This window comes from Pteropus medius, unplaced genomic scaffold (assembly GCF_902729225.1).
Source record: "Pteropus medius unplaced genomic scaffold, Ma_sr-lr_union100, whole genome shotgun sequence".
Taxonomy (NCBI): Eukaryota; Metazoa; Chordata; class Mammalia; order Chiroptera; family Pteropodidae; genus Pteropus; species Pteropus medius.
The window spans coordinates 13430766-13457104 of NW_024349225.1; the positions used below are offsets into that span (position 1 = coordinate 13430766).

Here is a 26339-nt window from a genome sequence, read left to right on the forward strand (position 1 = left end):
AGCACTTGGACACCACCCTGGGAAAGCCAAGCAAGGTAAGTTTTCCAAAATAACGATTTCAGTGGACCATTTACTGGCACACTTCGAAGCTTTTTCACACGAACAAACGCAATTCCTGCACGAGTTCCGAAGCAAAGCTCTGAAGAGGAGGGATGCAGTGAACTTCATGGTCGGCATTGCAAGAGAAGTCAAGGTTGTAAGAGATATACCAGGAGTTCAGAATCGCGACTTCACAGTGCTTTAAGTTTAGAACAGGCCAGTCGGCCAACATGACCAAGTGAAATCTCTGACTCTCAAATTCCTCATCTGTAAAATACAATTAAATCAGATGGTCTCCAAGGTGCCATCCAATTCATTTCGTTCATGGCCCTCATTTCTGCATATACCTTATGTGATAAGTACTTAAAGTACTTAGACTGAGAATTAGGTTGTACCTATCCGTATTTGGCCAATATTATAGAACCTCATTTATTGATGAATTTTTCCCCAACAGAGGTTCATACAAAAGTCAATGATTGTATTTACCACAGACGCTTTACTGCCACACACCACTTAACAACACATACTCAACTGTGAATTTTTTTAAAAAAAAGGTAAACAAAAGAGCACATCATGAACGCATCGGACTTATTTATTCCTTAGAAAAATAGGACCATATTGGACAATGAAACTTTCAGTTTATGTCATCCATAAAGAAAAACATAACTATTTATATAAATGCCTCTGTATAGAGAAATCTGTAATGGAAAGCTATAATTTCAACTCAAATTACATAATATAAAAATAAAAGCTCATCTCCATTACCAGAAAATAATACTCTCAAACTCATTTAAAAATAGGATGTCCCCAATTTTTTTGGAAACTATTAAAGATACAATATTACATTTATCCTTATCCTCTTTTATTTCTTCTTTTTAGACTTAAAATGAATGATTTTACTGTTTGGAATTTCTGATAAATCAGAAATTAATGATATGCACAGATTTTGTGACAAAACTATATTTACACATTCACATATAATACAACGTAGTGGTGAAGTATTAGTGACAGTAATAAAGTATTAAAGGAGTAAGAAAACCATCATTTTAACAATTTAAATGCTTTACGACAGGATAATTTATATCCAACATATAAGACACATATTTACAGGTAACTTTAGAAAGAAAATGTTTTTTCATAATCAAAAGCAGCAATAACATTTTCTATATTAATTTCAGCCTCACCGTAGAAATGCTTTGTCTAAATTTAACTAATCAACGTGCTAATTAAAGACGTGCTAATTAATATATTAATAGCAAAATTATATATGGCATATTTATATATAGATACATTTGTATGTGTCAACTAACCAAAACTCGGGTTGTAAACCAAAGCCATTTAAAAGGCAAATGGAAGACAAAAGTAATGTGGGCTTAAGTTGTCTGGTTCTTTACATAAATTGTAATTTCCAAGTTGTTTTGCAGCTCTAGAAAGATCCAAATAGATAATTTAAACTACTACTTTTGTTAGTTGTTCCTTACTCTCTTTTTCACGTTTAAGTTTTGCGTCTCTTTGCTAATGATGTAAAACAGGATTTTCATTCTCATTACTTCTCTCAGGACTTAAATGAGTTTGATGAGGTATTATCATTTTTCATTTTACTTTTCTATATTTTCCTGGTCTAAAAACACTCTTAACCATGTAGTTTTAATTCTATCCTTTTAAGTCACTTGTTTTCACCCAAAATAAGGGTACACTAAAAGAACTGGACCAAAATCAAGGTGAACTATGCCATATATTTAAATTCTTTGAGACCTGAGAGTGGTCAAACATAAAACTAATCACGGATTCTAAAATTAATATTGTTTAAGAGAGGCATTTATCAGAGGTCACGGCATAATCTACAACAGAAGTTTACATCATTTACTGAATACCATAGTAGCTGAAAAGAACAAACACTGGCCCTTCATGTGGTCAGGTCAGAGCAGCTGCAATGTCATTCACAGTAGTTTTTGCTTCTCAATTTGGGGGGTCTGGAGTAAGAAGGGGAGTGCTGTTGGAATTCTCACGTTGTTCATCTACCTTTGGGGAGGCAGCTTGTTCTTGATGCTTTTTGTTCTCTTGAGCAGACCCCAATGGCACACTCTCCCCAGAAGGCTCAAACGGCCTCTCTACATGAACCATCTGTTTCTCTGCTTCTGCTTCTTGTTCATGCAGCAATCTCTCCACCTCCACTTCAAGCTCCAAAGTCTCCTCATCAGCCTGTACGTCCAGCTGCTGCATCAGCTCCTCCAGCTTCCTGGCCTTGCGGAGCTCGTTCTGCTGTATGATGGTACAAAGGTGCTCAGTGAGCTGCTCTTTAATATCAGTCTTGCGCTGTAGATCGAGTTTTGCTGTAACATACTCTGCTTCGGCCCTGTCAAACCGCTTCCTGTAGGGACAGGGACAAAGATCGGTCCATTAATTTTCCAATGAAGAAGATATTCAAAGGAGGGCCGAGAAACAATAATAAACTCCATAATTGGAAACAATGTATAATGAAGATATGAATATTAACACTCTATGAACTCTCGTCTACAAGAGTAGACCTTAGACCAACTACTGTTGCTCAAACGTCCACAGCATCCACATTTGGACTTTCCTGATATGACGACATTCTTCTGCACCCATTTCCTCTTTCCAAGGCTGCGACTGAATAAAAACAGGCTGAGGACTGATTCAGTGGTGTGCTAGCTCCGAGGAGAAGAGCCCTGATTTGTAGTGTTTGCTGATTTCTGTAGTGTAAATACTACCAGCATGGCCAATTTCAAGCATCAATGTAACATCACTGAATGCAGAATTGGGAAAAGATGTACAAAATCCACTCTCATGCATCAGTGCAAGCTAGCTCCAGTACACAGCTGGTTAAATTTGAGAGGTAAAATAGTAAGAGATGAGAAAGTAGAAAATCTCTCTTTTTTGTTTAATTCAATTTACTGGGGTGAAGTTGGTTAATGATAACATATGTGAGTTTCAGGTGTACATCTTTATAACATGACATCTGAGTTCTCTGCTGTGTGCGCATCATCCCAAGTCTAGTCTCCTTCCGTATATTTGACCCCCTTTACCTTCTTCATCATCCCCTCACTCCCCTTCGCCACTGGTAAACACCGTTCTGTTGTCTGTTATCTATGAGTTTATTTGTTGCTTTTTGTTTTATATTCCACATAGTAAGTGAAATCCTATGGTTTTTGTTCTTTCTGTCTGACTTATTTCGCTTGGCATAATACTCTCAAGATTCATCCATGTTGTCACAAATAGCAAAATTTCATCTCTTTTATGGCTGAGAAGTAGTCCATTGTATATGTGTTCCATATCTTCTTTATCCAATTATCTGTCAAAGGACACTTAGGTTGTTTCCATGTCTTGGCTATTGTGAATAATGCTGCAATGATCATAGGGGCACATGTAGCTTTCTGAACAAGTGTTTTCAATTTTGGGGAGTAGATACCCAGAAAAAGGATTGTTAGGTCACATGGTGGCTCTATTCTTAATTGTTCAAGGAACCTCCATACTGTTTTCCATAGCGGCTGCACTAATTTATATTCCCATAGCAATGTACGAGGGTTCCCTTTTCTCCACATCCTCTCCAACATTTGTTATTTCTTGTCTTATTGATAATAGCCATTCCAACAGGTGTCTCATTGTGGTTTAGATTTGCATTTCCCTTATAAACGAGTGATGTTGAGCATCTTTTCATCTATCTGTTGGCCATTTGTATGTCTTCCTTGGAAAAGAGTCTATTCAGGTCCTCTACCCAATTTTTAATCAGATTATTTTTTATTGTTGAGAAATCTGTATCTCTTGATTAATAGATTAGGAGAAAATTTTTGGTAGAGAAGGATATGGACAGTTGTTGGGAGATGGGACAGAGCACACCCAGCAAATGATACTGGGTGCAGGCAAGAAGTAAAAACCAAGTAGAACAGAAAGCTTCAGGAAAGGTTTAGGGTGGGTTTCTCAACACTGGCACTGCGGGCCCCTGGAACCAGACAATTCTTTGTCATGGGAGCTCTCCCGTACAGCGTAGGGCGTGCAGCGTCACTGGCTCCCATCCACTAGCAGTCACTAGTGCCTTCTGCGAGAGATAACTACAAATGCCTCCAGAACATCACCAAATGTCTCCGAAGGGGCAAAAATGTCCCATTTGAGAATTCCTCTGCAACAATACACTATTGTTAGACTTATTACAAATTTCTGTAAATTTACAGATAAATAAATCCATAGATAGGCAATGCCGGTCTTACATGAAGTAGGGTGATTCTACTGGGGAAGTCGCCATATGATCTTTTTTTCTTTTGCATTAGGTTGATACAAAAAATTATCACATATTGGTTCACTGTCTTTTGCCTTTTCTATATAATTTGTTGCTTTTCTTTTTGCCAGGAAAAGAATTTGATCCCTACCTACCAACTAACTGTTCCATTTAATTACTAACAGTTGCTGCCTTACCTGTTGCAACCACCTATGCAAATCAATGTAATAATTTCTAGTGCTGGAGTTATAGCAAGAAAGAAACAGATATATCTCCTAATGTAACATTCCGTCTTAACGGGAAATAGAGAAGAAAAAGAAAAGGCTTGGATTTTAGAGAACCTGGGGTTCAAAATCTGCCTTTGCTATTTACTACGCATATACAGGTTTCAGTCAAGGCTTTTTCTTGGATGTAAAGAACAGATACCCAGTCAAACTAGCTTAGATAAAAAGTGGATTTTACTGTAGGATATAAGAGGTGCTCTCACAGGCATGTCATCAGAATCAAAGGCTATCCTCTTCACTGTAGAAACCACAGTTTTTCTGATTTTGGCTTTCCCAGCACACTGACAGCCCAACATGGCCACTAGCTGCGGCTCTACATGAAATACACACCACTCAATCTCTCAGCGATCCAATTCCAAAATTCCAGAGGGAGGACCTGGGTTGGCTTGGCTTGACTCATACCAGTTTACACAGAGCTCACAGTGCCAGGCAGTGCTATGAAGCCCTGTTTAGCCCACGGATGAAACATTCTGGAGTAGGGAGCCAACTGTTGTTCTAATCAGGGGTGCCTAGGGTCAACATCATGAGTACAAAACATGGCCAGGTTCCTGTGGAATAGGCTGGAGAACAGGCATGAGATGACTGGAACTCCAGCACAGCGACCCCAGGAAGTTTCTCCAACGGAGTCTTGCTTTGTCTGTAAACGGTGACTGTAACAGTGCTTCTGAGGAGTGTTAAGGACCAGACGGCATAAGCAGGGCAAGTGTGCAGTGCAGCGCCCGGTAGGCACGCAAGAAACGAACTTCCCTCCAAAGCACCAGAATCGAAAAGTATGGTTAGCACATCAATACACATGTATCTAAAATTAAAATTATGCAAAACATAAGAATACGGTGTTTACATTTGAAAACTCTTACTTACATAACATTCATTTATCCTATTTCATTTTTTTTTTACTGTCATCTAGTAAATAGAATGAGAAAACTAGCTCTTTTTCAATTACCCCTATGTTAAAATAACCATTCTAAAGGAGCTCTGTTGGCTCTCTGGACCCTTTGTTTCCATACTTGGTAACATATCTTTTTCTGAATGTTCTCTCATCAAGCTTAAGAGCTCTGACAACATTCTCTAGATGTACACGAATCCCTAGCCCCTTCCCCTCACTCAAACCTCCTTTCTCTGCAAGTCTGTGGTCTCCCTCAGCCAGACAAAGTCAGTCGGTAAAGATTTACTGATTGGGCTCATGAATGCTGAATTGAAATTAAAATTTGCAAATAGGCCCCTGGGTTTCCATAGATCTTTCACTCTGGATAAATCACTGAAGATTTTGCATTTTGTTTATTTAAAGTCCCTCTGCCCAGAAACATGCATATATATTCCTATACAGAGTGATTTATGTTTAAAATATTGATTAGTTTCACAAACTGCACTATGAGCCTGGGGGTCAGGTGGCTGTACCAAATCAGAGTATGATGACATATTTTGGAACAGAATAATAGGAGCATTATACTTAACATAGTAAGACAAATTGAACTGAAATGTAGTTATTGAATTGTTTTGTTATTTTAAAGGGGAGCTGAATGATTTAATGAATGTTATTTAAAAGATTCTAGAAATTGTGTCTTGGTTTTGGTATCCCTGACAATTTTAAAAACTCGATCATTAACCCTTGGCGCATTAGGTTCCACTGACCCACTTTTAGTTTTTCAGTTCTTTTTCTGAGCAATTATAACTATTTGTAAGGATCAACATATCATGATTTTTTTTATCCCTTCTTAGAAGTCTTCCAGAAAACAAAGAGGAAATTTACTTATATTTTAAAAAAACAGAATAAAACTAATCATAATTTGTAATCATGATATTGGTCCACCGGATCTTTTTATAAATCTAAGATGTATCATGGGATCATTGAGATATTATTTTTCCTATGTCTTGAAACATTTTGCCATTTCGTTACCCTAGGAATTATTTCCTCGTTACTCATTGATTATTCTCATTTATGCTAAAAAAATTAAAATGAGAAAAAAGAGAATAATGAAATGACCTAAAAAGACTATGCTATAATGAAACAAATCATCATCATTTAGTTTCCTTACTGTGTTGTCCAAAGTATTATATCACTTTTCAAAAAGGTATAAAAGACTAAAACACCATATTTGTAATCTGCTCTCGGCTTTCACTGAACACAGTTGAGAATTAATGTTTTTCATTTTCTGCCCTAATGGCAAAGTAAAAACAAATTGACAGATGAAGACACTTTGCAGTAATTATTAGACAAAAGATATATGTTGTGGTAAGCTAAAAAATGACCATCCAAAGACATTCACTTCCTAATCCCCAGAACCTGAGAATATTAAATTATATATGGCAAAACATGTGATTAAGTTAAAGATTTTGAGAGACGTTTATTTCTGATTTTCCAGTTGGGCCCTTAATGCGAGAGCATGTATCCTTTTAAGAAAGAGGCAAAGGAAATTTTGAGAAAAAAGGAGGAAGCAGTGTGACTACGAAGGCGCGGAACTGAGTGGTACAGCCACAAGCCAAGGAACCCCTACACCAGAAGCTGGAAGAGGCAAGGAATGATTTCCTCCCTAGAGTTTCTGAAGGAAGAGCGACGCTGCCGAAACCTTGATTTCAGACTCTGGCTGCCGGAAATGGAAGAGGCTAAATTTCTGTTGCTTTAGGCCACCTACTTCGTGGTAATTTTTTATGGCAGTCCTAAGGAACCAACACAAATGCAGACTCAGAAAGTGTAGATTCTAGATAGGGAAACTGATAGTGTAAGTAAAATCTCAGAGTATGAGTCTTCAGAAAAACAGCATAGGTGTATTTTCTCCAACTCAACAATCAATGAGTAAAAAATACATTTCTAAGGATAAAAATAAGATGTTATCTTCATAGAGTTAATCTCGATAGGAAGAACTTAATCACACAATATTCTACAAGTTTCTGGACCGTCCTGTGTTGCAACTGCATTCTTTCAGCGTGTATAATTTTAGGAGTCAAACATTACTTCATACAAAGAGGTCTGCCATGCTTACACACTCATAAAAATTTTTAATAAAGTTGTTTTCCACAATCCCTTTCATTCTTCTTTAAATTATTCACAAAATGACTTAAAACATTATGTATATATGTACGTGTGTGTGCATGGGAGTGTCTATTAAACATAGATGGCAAAGAGTGATAACTGGTTTTCCTGGTATGTTGAGGGTTAAGCGATGTTCTACATGCAGCCATGCTCGGTTTTACAAGCCGGTCTGCACAGCACATGGCAGCACTGTCTCTGAAGCTGTGAACAGCAGCGGCAGCAGCAACCCTCTCAAGCTGGCTCACTCAAAGTGCCGGTCTCCTTGGGGGTATCTACCCTGACACTGCTCTACAGAAGCCAAATCCAAAGGAAACTCTGGACTATTCGGTATCCAAGAAACTTTTGTAGACGTAGCACTATACCAGGCACTAGAGAACTATGATAATATTTTTATTTAAAAAAAAAAATCAAGGAAATCTCCCACAGAAACTGACTGCCCTGGGGATGACTTTCCAGTAGAAATCTAGAACATAACATTATATCACCAATCTAAAATGTCTCAGTACCTCAGAAAGTGTTGTCTTAATCTTATGCATGAACAAGATACAACCCTGGTTTTCTAGTCACATTTGGCTTTTTAAAAATAGCCTCATGAAAACAATACAAATATTCACATACAGCCATGTCAATATCACTACACTATGAGAAATTGCCATTTTCTGCTTGTTAAAAGATATAAAAAATTTACTAAAATTTCATTAAAAATGTTTATATGCTGTGGGATATTTTCTCCTTCAACCAGTAATCCCACATTTGTGGTTCTCTGAAGGCTGAAACTATGATATTTTTTATATAATGTTCAATGTACAAAGCCATCCTTCTCCAGCCTCCTCTAAGACAAAATTAAAATGTGACCACGTGATTCTTCTGTCGAGGTATCCAGAATAATCTGAATTATTTATGTAAAAGGCTATAATGGCATAAAAATGTTCCACTGGCAATCTTCAGTTACAGAGAATAAAACATGCTAAATATCTTGGCTTAGTTTAATCTTAACAAAATCTTGGTCACCTCCTGAATGACCTTATCAGTAGAAGTATGGAATCTCCAGTTATCAGCCACTGATGGCTTTAATCTAGGCAGGTAATTAATAAAGGCAACTCATTAAGTCTAATCGCACACAGTCAAACAACAATACAAAAATCACAGGGACACCACCACTTTCTTAAACAATAAACAGCGAATTAAAAACCACAATCAAGCATTTCCGCTTTATTAAATTATTATATAAATATTCTGATGCTGTGGTTTACCCTGAACTAATGAGGCATTCTGATTGACTTCTAGTGTTACAGAGAAAGATGGAAAACTGAGTCATTAACACAGCATTCCCTTGTGAAAAAAGACAAACCAGGATGATTAAAGCAACATTGAAAGAACTGGAAAACCCTGAAATTGGACTTAATTTTTTGCCTTTTTATCTGTTTGCAAAGTTCACGTAATTCTTTACATGTGTCAGTTCATTTCAAAAATAGTCCATGATAATTTTTTTCTCTTAAAAAATGCCAATAGTTGAAACCAAGGAAACATGTGATAGCAAATCATTTTATACAGAACAATCGAAAAGAAAAAAAATAAACCTTCAAGCTTTCAAGAAAGAGTGGTATTTTCTTTAAAATACTCATAGTCTTGAAAAAAATAAACTAGATCTTTCTTTAATGAAAACTGAAATGAGAACTGGGCTAATCTCTAAGGACAATCTCGGACAATCAAAATTTCTTAATAGAAAGAGCAGAGACTTGATTTTAGAGTTTTGGTGCAAGTCATTCAGATATTTAGAGTTCCAAACAGTAAATACCCGCTGGTTTAGCAGGAAAGACTAAGATGTTAATAAATAATGCAAGAAATACTCTAACAGGAATATGAACAAGATTAAAGGGCAGGGTAAAGTAAAATAAGATTCGAGAAGAGACACACTTGATTTGATACAAAACAAGAATAAATAGTGCCTAATGGGGTTGTTATGAGGCTTAAATGATGATGTACGTAAACATTCTTGTCCAAGCGAGCATAACATTAATTAAATTGAACTCCTCGTTCAGAGAACAATTTCCCCAACTCACCGAGCATTTGAATAGTCTAGACTGGCTTGATCAATCCGATTCCTGAGGATTCCAATGTCAGCTGACACCATGTCATCTAAAGCCTGCAACTCCTTCTGGACCCGCTTTAGTTTAATGGTCTCTGCCTGAGTTCTTTTAGATCTAGAAAGTCAGGAACATGAGTGAAAACAAAAAAGCATTTTAAGATCATATATCCATATACAATATAAGTGAAAAAAGCAAGCTACAGTAATACAATATGATTCTAATGTATAATTTTTAAAAATTAGAAAAAGACAGAAAATTTAAATAAATGCTGGTAACATTTTGATATATCTTTCAGACTATATTTGTGCCTCTTTCCTATATTATTCCAAATTTTCTATAGTACATATAATTTTTATACACAAGAGAAAAAGATTTAAAAATACATCAATAAACAGTTCATTTGGAGGTCTATATTTATTCCACAAGGACGAGAATAAGCAATAAAAGACTATATCTGTATTCTCTTTACATTGGGACACTGAACACAGCTTTCCAAATCTCCAGCCTTAATTTCTTTTTGCTAATAAGCCCATTCGCATTTGTCTGATACCCAGTAGACACCAACAACAGATGCCTGCATTAAACACTATTTCATTATATGTCTAAAAACATCTCTTAGATTTTAACATTCTCAGGACTCATTTTCCCCAATCTTTTATTGCTTTGATTCTTGTTATTTAGGCAAAACTACAGGTCCTCAAAATTTTTCTGTCTGGGGCTCAAAACGAAGCATAGTTTTTTTCTTGTTTAAAAGCACATCCAATTTCACCATCTCTTAGTCCCTTCATCATTCCCAAATACATTACACATTTAAAAAACAAGAATAAACAAAGACGAAAGCCAATCTTCTAATTGTGATTTCACTCATTTCAAAATTGCACACATTCTCACAGAATAAAACTCCCACATAAAACCAGAATGTTGCAATTTTTTCTCGATTTCTACTCTATTTATGCATTTACTCTTGTTTTCTGCCTATAAAAGTTAATAGTACGATTGATTCATTTACTTCAAGTACTATACTTCGGTGTTTATTCATTAATAATCTAACCAGGTTTTATTTTCTTACATTTATGTCTATATCAGTGCTTTCTGTCCTAATTCTAAAGCACATAGAGCAGAACAAGCACTAAGCCTGTAAATCTTTTTGTAAAATCCCCAGAAAACCACCTTTTCCAAATTGAAGACTACTAAAATGCTTCCAATAATCACTTTTTTTTCTTGAAACATAAGTTCAGTAAGTTGCATATTACCTATGCTTCATGAAAGATCAAGATATACCAGTAGGAGAAGAAAATAAATCATTTTCAAATTCATACTATATCCCTTTGGCAGATAAAATTCTGTTACTCTTATATCCATCTGACTTTCTCTACATCCCTTTTACTTTCCCTCTCAACACACACGCCAGCTTCAAACAATTATAGTTTTGCCAGACTTTTCTAGAGATCTAAAAAGAAAATGCCACTGAATACTTGTCTGTATGTAGTTCTTGCTGCTCTCAGTTATTGTTTTATTGACTGAGCTTGGTTTTCTAAGCCCACAGCACAGGAGAAACTACAAACAAAAAGGGCAGAAAGAGCGGTGAGGGATGGGAACAGTGGCTCAAACAGGCATGTTGCCGTTCGAGGGCAGGACAATGCAGTAAAGAAAAAGGGATGGCTGACAGTTAAACTGACACTAGGAGGGGAGAAACTGAACTGCATGCAGCATGGACACTGCTTGTCATGGTGATCCGAGTCATCGATAAAAGGTTAAATCATATCAAGTATCTTCTATCGGTGGGGGCAGGGTAAATTAAGAGAATTGTCCATAGGAAACATAATTAAGATTTGTGGGAGTTTAAGTCACTTTTGTGGAATAATCTTACTCCTCTAAATGCCAGCTGATGACCTCCTTATGTCCAAATTAAAACCTGCGCTTGTTCCTAATTTACTTTTATTGATAGCTGTTAGCTGCTCCATCATGCATGAGTAGATGAGTAATAGTGAAAACTCTGATGCTAAGTTCTTGTTTTAATTGCACCTGTATTCATAAATGTTATGATATATGCTTAAAAAGTCCTCCTTAATAAATCAACACTGAACTTTCAGTATAATTTAAAAAGCACAATTTGTTTAGTTAGTCTTAAAATATTGGTCGTAGAGAAAATGTTAATTTATTAGAAAAGAAATGGAAAATAAATATAAAACATGACAGCCGATTGCAGGTTACAAACAACCTCTTCTGGTTCAGGTGTCTCACCTTTCTGCAATAGCTTTAGCCAAAAGAGCTTTCTTACGTTTATTTTTCTCTTCCATTAGCCGTTGTTCTTGTTGGAGGACTTCCCAACGAGATTTTTCGTGCCTGGGGAGCAAAAAAAAAAAAGTATAAAAATTAGTTTTAAAACCCCACCCCACACATTACCAGTCCTGTCTCCTACATGTAAAATTCAATCAACCAGATTATGTATATACTCTTTCAAAAAATCCTCTTAAAAGGAACCCATCTGCAGCTCATTATTTTGTTCTAATAGGAACAAAGACTATGATTTGAAGTAAAGAAGGCTTAGGCTTACAGAAAGTGGCCCTTTGAAATCTATTATATGTATATAATCTAAGAACCCACAAACTGGAAGTCAGAATAGTGGCATTTTTTAGGAGTACAAAGAAACTTGTATAAGTTTATTATGTATCATATGCAAAATGGAGAGCAAAATAAATCAATCTGTAGCTAATGTTATGTTATATATTTTTAGGGTTTTTAAAATCATTTAATAATTTAATCATTAAATCACTTCATATTCTACACTCGTAGACGCATGAAACATATTTGTAATAGCTGTTTAAATATTCTTTGCCTGATAATTCCCATCATTTGTGGGTGTTTTCTTTGATGACTTTCCTCTTATGTGTCACAATTTCCTACTTCTTTCTATGCCTAGAAGTTTTTTTCAGATTGAATGTGCATTTATTTTCATTTTTTTAATTAAAAAATTTTGCTTAGAGTTGACATACAGTATTATTAGTTTCAGGTGTAAAACAGTGATCAGGCATTTATGTAACTTAAAGTCATCATCCTGATAAGTCTACTACCCATCTGACACATTACTGTACTGACTACTGTCCCTGTGCTGTACTCCACATCCCCATGACTATTTTTATACCTGCTCATCTGTACTTCTTAATCCCTTCCCCTTTTTCACCATCTTCCCAACCTGTCTCTCATCTGGCGACCATCAATTTATTCTCTGTATCTACAAGTTTCTGTTTTGTTTGCTCATTTGTTGTTTTTTAGATTCCACATGTAAGTGAAATCATATTTGTCTTTCTCTGACTTATTCCACTTACCATAATACTCTCAAGGTCCATCTATGTTGTTGCGAATGGCAAAATTTCTGTCTTTTTTTATGGCCAAGTAACATTTCATTCTATATATATACCGCTCTTTATCCATTTGACTTGATAGACACTTAGGATGTTTCCATAGCTTACCTATTATAAATAATGCTGCAGTGAACATGGGGGTGCATATAGCTTTTTGAGTAAATGTTTTGGATTTCTTTGAATAAATACACAGAAGTGGGCCATAAGGTAGCTGTCATTTTAATTTCCATAGTGCCTGCACCAATTTACAATCCCAAGAGTGCATGAAGGTTCCCTTTTTCCACATCCTTGGCAACATTTGTTTGATTTGTTGATGTGTGCGGCGATATCTCAAAGTGGTTTTAACCTGCATTTCCCTGATGATTAGTGACGTTGAGCATCTTTTCATGTCTCTGTTGGCAATCTATGTCCTCTTTGGAGAAACATCTATTCAGGTACTCTGCCCATTTTTTAATGAGATTGTTTGTTGTTGGGATTTTTTTTTTTTTTTGGTGTTAAGTTGTACGAATTCCTTATATATTTTGCATGTTAACCCCTTAATAGGTTTGCCATTGGCAAATATCTTCTCCCATTCAGTAAGCTGCCTTTTTGTTTTGTCCATGGTTTCCTTCATTGTGCAAAATATTTTCAGTTTAATATAGTCCCACTTATTTTTTCTTCTGAGACATATCCAAAAGTATTACAAAGAATGATGTCAAAGAGTCCACTGACTACATTTTCTTCTAGTTTTATGGTTTCAGGTATTATATTTGTCTTTAATGCATTTTGAGTTTACTTTTGTATATAGTATAAGTGATCCAGTTTCATTCTTTTGCATGTATCTGCCCAGTTTTCCCAACACCATTTAATGAAGAGACTCTTTTCCATTGTAATTCTTTCCTCCTTTGTCATAAGTGACTATATAGACATGGATTTATTTCTAGGTTCTCTACTCTGTTCCATATGTGTGTGTGTGTGTGTTTATGCCAGTCCCATGCTGTTTTGATTACTTTACTATAGCCTTGTAGCATAGTTTGATATCAGGTAGTGTGATCATCCCAACTGCTTTTCTTTCTGAAGACTGCTTTGGCTATTCAGTCTTTTGTGGTTATTTGTGCTAGTTCTACGAAAAACGCCGTTAGTTATTTTGATAGGGATTGCATTGAATCTGGAGATTACTTTGGGTAGTATGGACATTTAAACAATGTTAATTCTTCTTATCTATGAGCATGGTATATCTCTCCATTTATTTATATCCTCTTCAATTTCTTTCTTCAGTGTTTTATAAGCTTTCCAAGTACAGGTCTTTTATCTCCTTGGTTAAATGTATTCTAAGTTATTTTGTTCTTTTTGATGCAATTTTAAATGGAACTGTTTTCTTAATTTCTCTGATAGTTACTGGTGTATGAAAATGCTGATTTTGGAATATTAATTTCCTATACTGCTACTTTACTGAATTATTTGCTTTTAATTGTTGTGTGTGTGTGTGTGTGTGTGTGGAATCTTTAGTGTTCTATCTCATCTGAGTATGATCTTAACTGTGAATTTGTCATATATAGCCTTTACTATGTTGAGGTATGTTCCTTCTATTCACACTTTTTTTTTTTATCATAAATGGATGTTGGATTTTGTAAAATACATCTATTGATAAGATCTGATTTTTATCCTTCATTTTATGTGGTGTATCATGTTAACTGATTTGTCAATATTGAACCAACTTTGCATCCTAGGAATAAATCCCACTGTTCATGGTGCATGATCTTTTAATGTATTGCTGAATATAATTTGCTAATTTGAGGATTTTTGCATAGATTTTCATCATGGATATTTGCCTCTAATTTTTTTTTTTTGGTGGTATCTTTGATTTTGTTATGAGGGTAATGCTGACCTCGTAAAATGAGTCTGAGATCTTTCCCTCCTTTTCAGTTTTTTGGAATAGTTTGAGAAGGATGGGTATTTAACTCTTTGAATGTTGGTAAAATTTACCTGTGAAGCCATCTGATTATTGATTCAATTTTGTTAGTAGTTATCAATCTGTTCAGATTTTGTTTCTTCCTGATTCAGCCTTGGAAGACTGTATATTCCAGGAATTTACCCTTTACTTCCAAGTTGTCCAATTTGTTGGCATGCAATTGTTTGTAGTTATTTCCTTATACTACTTTGTATTTCTGTGGTGTCGGTTGTTACTTCTCCTCTTTCGTTTCTGATTTATTTGGACTCTCTTTTTTAATTGATGAGTCTGGCTAAAGGTTTATCAATTTTGTTAATCTCAAAGCAGCAGCTCCTGGTTTCATTGACCTTTTCTACTGTTTTTCAGATTCTATTTCATTGACCTTTATTATTTCTTTCCTTTTACTCACTTTGAGCTTTGTTCTTTTTGTACTTCCTTTAGATGTAAAGCTAGCCTGAGATTTTTCTTGCTTCTTGAGGTAGACCTGTATTGCTATAAATTTTCCCTCTTAGAACTGATTTGGCTGTATCCCATTGGTTTTGGGTGGGTGCGTTTCATTTTCATTTGTCTCAAAAGTTATCTTCTGATTTCTTCCTTGATGTTAAGCCATTTATTGTTTAGTAGCATGTTATTTAGCCTCTACATATTTTTTTCTTCTTATAGTTGATTTCTAGTTTCTATCACTGTAATCAGAGAAGATACTTAGCAAGATTTCAATCTTCTTAAATTTGAGACTTGTTTTGTCGCCTAACGTGGTCTACCCTGGAAAATGTTCCATGTGCACTTGAAAAGAATGTATACTCTGCTGCTTTTGGTGAAATGTCCCAAGATTATCAATTAAATCCATCTCATCTAATGTGTCATTTAAGGCCACTGGTTCATTGTGCATATTGTTTGATCTATTAAATTCCCCTCCTATTGCTATTTTTTCTCTCTCCCTTTAAATCCCTCAATATTTACTGTATATATTTACATGCTCCTGCATTGGGTGCAGAGATGTTTACGAGTTATATCCTCTTGTTAGATTGATCCCTTTATGATTATAAAATGTTCTTGTCTTGTTACAGCCCTTGTTTTAAAGTCTATTTTGTCCAAGTATTGCTATCCCAGCTTTTCTTCATTCCCATTTGAAATTTTTTTTTCCATTCAGTTTCAGTGTGTCTTTCTATCTGAAGTGGGTCTCCTGTAGGCAGCATATATATGAGTCTTGCTCTTTCAGATATTAAGCCACAGTATGTTGTTCGATTGGAATGTTCAATCCATTTGCATTTAATTATTGAGAGGTATGTAGTTACTGATATTTTGTCTTATTTTTGCAGTTCCTTATTCTCGCTCTCCTCTTGTATGTTGGTGACTTTCTAGTGTTTGGATTCCTTTCCATTTCTTGTAGATCTCTTGTAGATTTTTATGGTCATTATCTGCTTCATATATACCAACCTATGTTTATAGCAGTCTATTTTAAGTAAATGGTCGCATAATTTCGAACATGTTCTAAAATCACTACCACTTTTACTACCCTCCTCCATGTTTTGTCATCCTTTACTTCTTTTGTGTCTACCTTTTGATTTATTGTTGTAATTACAGATGATTTTTCTTTTACCTTTTAACCTTTGTGCATACTTTAATGTTGGTCAATCCAATGCTTTTACTAAATTTTTACATTTGTCAGTGAGAATTTTGTTCACTGTTATATTTTTTTATTCACATTTTTAAAAATCTTTTCTACTTAAAAAGGTCCCTTTAACATTTCTTGTAATAATGTTTTAGTGGTGATGAACTCCGTGAGCTTTTTCTTGTCTGGGAAACTCTGATTCTAAATGATAGCCTTGCTGGGTAATCTTGGTTGTAGGTCTTAACTTTTCATCACTTTGAATATTTCATCACGCCTGTCTCTTCTGGCCTGCAAGGTTTCTACTGAGAAACCAGATTTGGAATCTGCCTGCACCTGCTGGCTGGGTAGGGGTAGGGCTCAACAAAGAGGCAATAGTGCCTGACAGTACTTCCGTCCTGGGAGATAGCTGCCCTGACCTCTGCACCTTCAGCCCTCGCCCTGAAGCTAGTCAATTCAGTTCTTCCTCAAATGCCCCTGGTGCTTTCTGAGCTGCTGCTCCTGCCAACTTAGAGCAAGTGAATCTGTGAGCAAGTCCATGCGTGACCTCAAGAAGACTGCCTGGGACTCCAGCAGCTGACTCACTCGGGTGCAATTCCTGCTGGTTCTTACAGCCAGATGTTATGAGGACTCTTCTTCCAGGCACTGGTACCCCAGGCTAGGGAGCAGGGTGTGAGGCTGAGACCCCTAGCTCCTCAAGGGGGACCTCCGCAGCTGAGATTCCCTCTCAATTCTTAATTACCACACTATGGTGTGGGACCTGCCCATTCTGAGTCTCTTCCTCTCCTATCTGTCTTGATGTGGCTTCTTCTTTATATCCTTAGTGATAGGACTTCTGTTTAGCTAGTCTTCAGGTGGTTCTCAATGACGGCTGTCTTATAGTTTAGTTGCAATTCTTTTGTGATCATGAGAGGAGAGTACAGAATTTACCTATTCTGCCACCTTGAACAGAAGTGACTCCAGAGTTTCCTACAATGGAAGTCCCTACCATGTAACACCCTTAGGACAATAACCAAGTGTTTAGTACATTCATTTTCTTTCTATTTGCTCACTTCTTTTCAGCTCTTAAACATTTTTAAACAGAGTGAGATACTATGAGCTAAAACTTGAATGCTAGGTTAAAGGAAAACTTCAAAGAACTGAAAACATGAATTGTCTTCCTATTTGTCCAATTCTGAAAGACGTATATTAAAATCTCCCATAAATTCAAGAACTTGATGTCAACTCAAATTAAACAAGGTAATGACAAAGCTCTTCGTTCCTAATTTCTTACAGCCATTATATCAAAAATCTCTATTCCCAAAGACAGTAACCACATCTAAAAAAATCCTTTTTTCCTCCATTCCTACTGCCTCCACCTTAGTACTGATACTGGTCCTTTCTCATTTTTACTATTGCAGGCATCGTATCTCCTTACCAGATGCCTAAGTTCAACTCACTCAGCACTGAATTTCAAATGGTCTGCAACACTGCCACCTGGATTTTCTCTAACCATTACACTTTGCTTAGGGCCTCTCAGAGGCCTCAGTGGTATAATACTGCATCAGGGAACTCACTAGACAGGAATCATCTACTTCAAAGTCCTTCTTCACAATCTTAATTCTTTACTATTCTCTAGCCTATTCTTTGCCTCTGTCAAAGAAGTGAGATGTCATCTCTGAGCATTCTCTGGGCTACAGATTTGTTCCCCATTTTGTTGCCTCAAGATTTCTCCATTTCAACAACATGATATTATGTCTTCTATGAAAAATTTCCCAAGTACCTAAAAACAGAATAATTTTTCTCATCACATTCAATCTAAATTGTCCTGCTCAATTCAAACCCACCCCCAACTTGTCTCAGGCCTTTGTTGGTAAATTACACTTAAACTACACCTAAAGACATTTAAATGTACTTGTTCCAAGTTGGTCTCATTATTCATGCAGCTTTCTATTTCCTGTCAAAATGATTTCTTGGTTATAAATCCCTGGTGTGCAGATAATACTTTAAACTCAAAGTACAGAATCAAGATCAGCAGAGATTAGAAAAATACCTGATTAGAAAAAATGTAAGATACTTTGAATAACAAAGACTCAGAAAATGGAAAACAGGAACAAATGCCATCCTTTCTTCCCTACAAGCGATAAATCAGCAGGAAACAACTTAGATATTAAAACATAAACCATACAGTAAAAAATTCTGATTACATGAACTGATAAGTCGTAGAGTAGCAATTTCCACAATAATGCAGCTAAACTAAATTCTAGAGGTGGCTTAAAATACATACATATTAAATAAGGATTAAAAAGAAATCTAACTATGCAACTGAATTATTTAATTAGTCCCTTCGATTCCCTACATTTTCTTTTGACCATTTCTACATGTCTCTTCCCAAGTACCCTTTTCTGGGTCAACGAAGATGTAATCTGGAACTTGAAGAACAGATTCAATTTGGAGAGGAGTACTATGCATATCACAAACGCTTCTGGTGGTGTAAAGGGCATAGACTTTGAATTCTGAGACCCCCATCTCTGCTATTTATTAGCTTCATATTTGCTTTGGGAATACAACAGCTTATCTGAATCTAAGATAGCTCATCTGTAAGGTGAAAATAATGAACATGCATTGTAAGGATGTTGTGAAGACTAAATGACATAAAACATACAAAATGCCTAACACTGACTGGCTTATAATATATATTTAGGTAGTAGCTATTTTTCAATAATTTATTTATCTCATTTCTAGGTTAAAATGTAAAACAGAGAAAATGTTAAAATTACTTTTCTTCAAAACCCAATGGGAAAAAGAGGTAAAATGGTAAAAAGTCTCATGGATACATAGACTTACTAACAATTCCACTTTCTTTTTCTCCATTTTGCAATCTGGCTTTGGAGGTAGAACCTCAGCATTTTTGTGACCGTCACAGGAATTCTCAAGTCCCAGCTCCCTTGGTTGACTTTCAACACCCTGTGGTTTTCCAACACCAACAGGAGAGGTGAGCGTAAGAGGACTAGGAGGAGTAGGGAGAGAAAAATGTGGCTTTTGAGTGTTAAATCTCTGTTTTGGGGCTGAAAGCAGCTGCTCTGGAGGTAATGAGGTCGATCCATCTTGAAGTCCAAGTTTTTTGCTTTGTTCTTGAAGGGCTTTTTCTCGCTGAAGCTGTTGTCGACTTTTCTTCGCAGAGAGACGCTGCTGTGCTTCAAATGGATCTACAGCAAAAAGAAAATGAAGGCCAATGCTTTTGTGTGGACAGCAAATAATTACAATTTCTCTAATAAAAGATTAACATTAAATTTTGATAGTAATTCTATATGGTCTCCCTTTCTCTGACTTAAAAACTAAGGGGAAAACAGCCATCTTCCTGAAGAATGTCAATAGGTCTTTGATCATACTGTTAATATTTAACAAAAACTGTCCTAGTTGTCAATTTATCTTCAGGAAAGTCCATCTGTCAATGAGTTAGGTCTTAGGATACAAAGCAAAGTTTCTTTTTCAATTTGATTTGATAACCATCAAAAAAAGATAACTAAGCTGGCAAAGCCAGATTGACAAATGAATTCTCAGATATGTCTTAAATTTGATTAATGAATGTATCTGCTTTCCTGAAATAAAATGGTGATTGAGTTTTCAAATGGGCTTCACCTCTCTTAAATTTTAACAAATCTTAGGGCAATTTGATACATAGGTAGATGCTATACACAAAGACTAACTGAATGAGGTTTCTTATTTTAGGAATGTTAGTTTACCCTAAATTGTTTTCTTTCACCTTCCACAATAGTCCAAGGTTGTGTTTCCCAAAGTCTAGTTAGCCTTTAATGAATGTACGCAAGCTAACTTCAATAGCAGCCTGAGCAAAGCAACAGAGGAAGATAGAAGTACTCAGAGCAATTTTTAAAAATAATTATAAATGAAATAATAATACTTCTTTTATACTTTTTGTATTGTCCATGCCAACATTAACCTCGTAAGGACAACTGGAGAATTTAACTCATATATGTAAAAAATATATATTTTAAAAAGATAAATGTACTATCAATAGTAAAATGTTATTATTGTTGACTTTAGCCAGAAACACAAAGAGACTTCCTGTATCTTGCAAAAGGATCTTATTCTTGGCTACTGATCTTTAGTTGCAGCATAAGAAAATGTCAATGGGCCTGCTGACCATCCAGTTATACTCATTAGATGAATTAATAACAGTGACTCTCAAATTCTGTACTGTGGCTTCCATTTTATTTTGCATTTTCACAGAACCTACCTATGAGATTTATAATGCGCATTTTTAAACTCCCAAACAATAATCAAATCAGGCCACCAGAAATAAAATATATGACCAAAAAAACTCCTGGAACTAATACGCCATTATAGCAAGGTTGCAGAAGATTAATATATAAGTCAATTACTTTCTGTGTACCAGCAATCACAAGTGGAATTTGAAATTAAAAACACAATACCATTTACATTAGCACTCAAAAAAAGAAAAAAAGAAAACCTTAGGTATAAATCTAACAAAATATGTATAAGATCTATATGAGGAAAACTACAAAACTCTGATGAATGAGATCAAGAAACTAGATAAATGGAGAGATATTCCATATTCATGGATAGGAACATTCAATAATGTCGAGATGTCAGTCATACAATTTGATCTATAGATTCACAGCAATCGCGGTCAAAATTCCAGCAAGTCATTTTGTAGATACTGACAAACTGATTCTCAAGTTTACATGAAGGAACGAAAGACTCAGAATAGCCAACGTAATATTTAAGAAGAACAAAGTTGAAGGACTGAAACTACCTGACTTCAAGACTCACTATAAAGCTATTGTAATCACGACAGTGAGTATTAGTGAAAAACCAGATAATTAGATCAACTGAAGGGAACAGAGAGCCCAGAAACAGGCCCACATAAATATAGTCAACTCATCTTTGACAAAGGAGAAGAGGTAATAAAATGGAGCAGTCTTTTCAACACACGATCCTAGAATGGACAGCCACATGCAGAAAAATGAATCCAGACACAGACTTTACACCCTTCACAAACATTAACTCAACATAGATCACAGACCTAAGTGCAAAACCCAAAACTATAAAACTCCAAGAAGATAACATGGGAGAAAACCTAGATGGTCTTTGGTATGGCAATGACTTTTTAGATATATCACAAAGGCACTATCCATGAAGGATATGTGGTACGCTGAACTTCATTAAAATTTAAAACTTTTGCTCTGCAAAAGACAACATCAAGGGCATGAGTAAACAACTCACAGACTGGGAGAAAATGATCTGCAACAGACATCTGATAAAGGACTTATTATTTCTGTCAATCAAATAGGTATATAGGTATGCAGTAGTACCTCACTGTACTCTTGATTTGCAATTCTCTGCTTATTGATGGTGATAAGCATCTCTTCAAATTTCCTTTTCTAAGAAATATCTATTCATGTCTTTCGTCAATTTTTCTTTTGGTTTGTTTGTATTTTTTCATGTTAGCAACAACTAGAAAAACACAATTAAAGCATTGTAGCTGCACTGCTTTTTTATTTCCATTTTTTAATTATTAAATAAGTCATACATCAAATAATATGTCACACATACAAAATCCAACCTATCAGGATTATAAAAAAAGTAACAATATAGTTTAACAAATACAACATAACTATAGTAGACATAACTGCTGTTCAAGGATAGAATGTTACCCTTTTTTGGACCACACAAGGTAATTGTATTTCCTGTCCTTCAAGCCATAGACTTGCTTCGGTTAAGTAAAATGGAAGCAGAAGTGGTATCTGTCACTTACCAGTGGAAGTATTTTATTACTAATGCTCAATTCTCAACCTTCTCCTCCTGCCACAGTGAACTCCTACATGATAGCACCAAAGCATAGTGAGGAACAGAGTCACCTGCCAACTCAGGACAGACATATGGCTAGAGTGAAAAAATCAATCTTTATTATTTTAAACAATTGATATTTTAGAGCTATTTGTTACTGCAGCTTAACTTGGTTCAACCTGATATACTAATGACCACTACCTTCAAAATTCCTTACATATTTGCCCCTCCTTGATCATATCCCTTGCCTCTCCACCACACTGAATTTTGTTTCATTCCATTCCCTTTATAGATTTCCTAGATTCCTAAAAGAATATACCTGTTTTGTATGATTCTGACCTTCTATAAATGGAATTAGACTGTATATAATCTTCTGCAACTTGCTCTTTTCATACATTGTATTCATGAAATTTATACATATTAATGCATGTGACTACAGTTCATATAGTTCCACTGGTTGGACAGCAGCCCACTGGGTGCTTATATATACCACACTGTATTTATCCACTCCCTTGTTGGTGAACACTTGGTTTATTGCCAGCTTTTTAATATTATAAACCAGTGTTAATAACATTCTTGACCTTCACCAATGCACATATGGGTTTCTCTAGAGTACTGTCCCTATTTTTGCTGGTAACAAACTCCATTTTCATAGATTACTTAGTTATATTTTTACAGTTGGAGAACAGCTGAAAGGAACCTTAAAAATTAAAGATGCAGCTCTTCTAGTTTTACAAAAGAGAAATCCAAAGCAAAAATATTTACAGGCAGAGCTGTGAGATCTATATGCCAATCACTGTGTTTGGCTATGAGTATACAAAGATGCTAAGATGTTTCCTCTGTCCTCAAGGTGATCACAGATTAGTGGATTGGTGTCTATGCTCTAACATCCAGAACTGAAATGACAGGCCTTGAAATTAAGGTCCTTCCACCCCTCTCTGTATCCCAAACTGTAGAGATACTTAGAAATGTACTCCTACATAATGAATCTATTGTTTAATTTAGACTTCTACGTGAAGTCTTTCCCCTGGCAAACTCACCTCCACTTAAACATAATCTCTATGATACCTTCCCAAGCTCCACCCAAACCCCTGTATCCCCTGCTAGCTTGATAACAAGCTCTTGTACAACATCTACTATCACATATTATAATTTGTCAACTTGCTAGACTAGAAACTCTTTAAAGGCTGGGATAATGCCTTGTTCATTTTGGCATCTCTACTGTAAAATCTGATACCTGTACCTTCAGGTCAGACCAGAAGCAGGAGTACTTGTACTCTGTACATCTGAATAAATGAATGGATGTTGAAAATACAGAGCAAGAGAATTTGAGAACATTAAGCTAGACAGAGTCAGGTAACTACATACTATAGAGTAACTTTTATATCTTAAAGGCCTTCTGGACCAGTCAAAATATCCTCAATGTATACTAGCTACACTGGTCCTGTGTTACTAATTTACTTCCTTTCCCACCTGTCAGCCCTAGATGATCCTCACATATAATGCACAGGCCTACCTGAGCAAGCCAATTTTCTCACAAACTCTAATAAAAAGCATGGCAGAGTTTATTTAATTTTCTCCTAAGGTAAAGTGTTTCAGTTATGGTACCAAGAGTGGTGTAAGCTCAGTAGTGGTGTGCACTACCAGGCTCACCATACAGAATTTTATAAAATTTCAACCACAAAGCATAGTTTATATCTCCATGAGTTTCTCACAAAGTATCAGCAAACTTAGTTCCCTCACTAAAAGATGACAAAATAGTGCAGGTTCATTCAATGATTATAAAGCCAAAAAGGGAAGCACAAAATTTTGGCTTAAACGTGTGTGTGTGTGTATACACATTTCATACCTAACCTTTCAAAGACCCCTATGGTTTGCTAACTCTCAAGAACTGGAAAGAACTGCAAAAATCATCTGGCAACCAGAAGTGAATGCCAAGACGCCAGATGTATTATGAAAAGCACCGACGTTTTGCGTTTAAGACCTGTGCTTCCACTTTCTCAGTCATTATCTGCTGCTATAAATTCATTACAATTCTAAGATGATGTGTGCCCCTCCTTCCTTCACCCTGACTCCAACCCTCCAACCCCTGATCTATACAGCAATCCTCCTGGAAAAGACAAGCAGGCTGTAGGCGTGCTTCCTCTCCCAAGTTCCATTCCTTTCACAGGAAAAAAAAAATTAAATCCCTGAAATGGGTTCCTGAACTTTCTTTTCTAAAAGGTCTCAGTCCGCCCCTCCCGTCACGGCTCCCAGTACATCCACCTCAGGGACCCCGGCGGTGCCGTCCTGCCACTTAGAGCCCCGTCCCCTATCGCACACACAGTACCCTCCTCCCCGCCCCCTTCTCGAAGGCTGCAGCCCCGCCCCTTCCCCGTGACAGACCCAAGAACTAACCCTCCGCGGGCACATCCCGTTACCTTTATTCTGCTTCAGTCGCCTCAGCTCCTCCTCAGAGAAGCCAGCCCAACCCCGCGCCATCCGCCCGGGCTGCCAGCACCCCCAGAACGCCCAAACCTCGGAGCCCCGACTGCCAACACGACCACACAGGCACATCCGGGTTCCGGCCGCGGCAGCCAACCAATCAGCGCGACGAGCGTGGGCCACGAGGACCCCTGCGTCTTGCAGCTCCCCCCAAGGCTGCCCCCGGCGGTGCCTGACACGCCACCGAGGAAACCTTGGCCACACAGATGTTCCTTCTCCCTGACCCGGCTCTGCGCTCTCTTCTGTCTCATACACTCGTTGGGTTCATCGCTTCAAGAGGTAAGTGGGAAAATAGCGACGGGGATAAAGGTGGAGATAAACAGGCAGGTAGGAAGTGGCCACGAGTCGGTGGCGGGAAAGGGCGGACGTAGCTGCCCTCGGGGTCCTCGGTAAGTTCACTGGGGCGGAGCCCTCTACCTGGTGCTTCTGAGGTGTGTACCTGGGGAGGTTCCTTTCAGAACCGCGCTGGAGTTGTGCTGCGGGTTGACTCGAGAGAATGTTCAGATTTAGGTGTTTAACTATGAAGAAACATCTCAGAGGACGGGGTTGTGATTAATGGAAAGGGAGCAGACACGTGTAACAGGGTTCCTTTGCGAGGTCGCCCGCCGGCCGTAGCGGCTCCCAGATTTCTGTGGATTGCGAGTGGGGTTTTTGATGTTTTGTAGGTGATTTTGGCTGATCTGTAACCTTTCTCCTAAGAGATGTCTAAAGCTGTCCCCTTAAAAACGACCTCTCGTTTGTTTTTATGGCTCGAGAAGCCAGTGTGAAACGCCGGCCCTGGGAAATGGGCAAACATTCCTTGGCGTCTCCCGCCTGGAGTCCTGGTTTTATTCTGGTTTTTTGTTTGTTTTTAACCTCGAACACTCACATCTCTCTGGGCTTCCATTTTCTCAATTTTAGCAAGATTTCGAAGATTAAAAGACGCAGACGTTGCCAAAAAGCCTACTGATCAGGATAATTTAAGAAAGACCGGTTATTCCATTTTTCCCGTTTCTTTTCTATTTAGCGCTTCAAAAACCCTTTTATTTGGGCTTACATTTTAAAATACCAGGCGCGGCTTTCGACTTTATTGTGTCAATATTTTTAACAAATTGAAATACAGGAGAAGACAAAGTAAAATACCACACCAAGGAAAGAGTCTAAATGAGTATTTCGGTTTTAAACAAGTGATCACAGGGGAAGGATGTTTGGAATTCCCCTTTAAACTTTAAAGTGGTTTGTGAAAGTTGGGTGTGCACAAATGTTTCATTTTAAATGTGGACTCATTTTTCCTAGCGTTTAAAAGTTAAAATGCCATTCAAAAGGGTTGAAGAAGACATACATCCCATTTTTGAACATAGACTAAATACATTAGAGACAGATTAGCTACAAAATGGTAGATGGGGATCAGTAGTAGTCTGGTAGTTAATTCAGTTTCCCATTTATAGACAGCAGTTATCTAGTTCCATGTAATAAAAATGAA

At 36.8% G+C, this 26339-nt stretch overlaps 1 protein-coding gene across 8 annotated transcripts; it reads right to left on the minus strand.

The window, feature by feature from the left end:
- Nucleotides 1-610: 610 nt before the first annotated feature.
- GORAB (golgin, RAB6 interacting) lies at nt 611-24983 on the minus strand. 8 transcript variants are annotated; one of them, XM_039881613.1, is made up of 7 exons: nt 24814-24941; nt 22362-22489; nt 21919-22060; nt 19409-19770; nt 11923-12024; nt 9652-9792; nt 611-2410 (listed from the first exon to the last, which is right to left on the minus strand). In XM_039881613.1, exons 5-7 carry the CDS (start codon nt 11976-11978, stop codon nt 1999-2001), a joined length of 609 nt encoding a protein of 202 aa, XP_039737547.1. In that variant the 5' UTR covers nt 11979-12024; nt 19409-19770; nt 21919-22060; nt 22362-22489; nt 24814-24941; the 3' UTR covers nt 611-1998. The 8 variants fall into 8 exon arrangements, with proteins under 8 accessions (XP_039737547.1, XP_039737548.1, XP_039737545.1 ...); XM_039881614.1 differs by lacking the exon at nt 21919-22060 and having other exon boundaries at nt 22362-22424; nt 24814-24952; XM_039881611.1 differs by lacking the exon at nt 21919-22060 and having other exon boundaries at nt 22362-22471; nt 24814-24944.
- Between the last annotated feature and the right edge of the window lie 1356 nt (nt 24984-26339).

Excerpts from the sequence above, each read along its gene's own strand:
- GORAB (XM_039881607.1), bottom strand. The coding sequence starts at position 24,949 with ATGTGCCTGTGTGGTCGTGTTGGCAGTCGGGGCTCCGAGGTTTGGGCG. Across the intron at positions 19,771-24,813 it reads GCGACTGAAGCAGAATAAAG|ATCCATTTGAAGCACAGCAG; the intron begins GTAACGGGATGT and ends TTTTTGCTGTAG. Across the intron at positions 9,793-11,922 it reads GCTAAAGCTATTGCAGAAAG|ATCTAAAAGAACTCAGGCAG; the intron begins GTGAGACACCTG and ends CTGACTTTCTAG.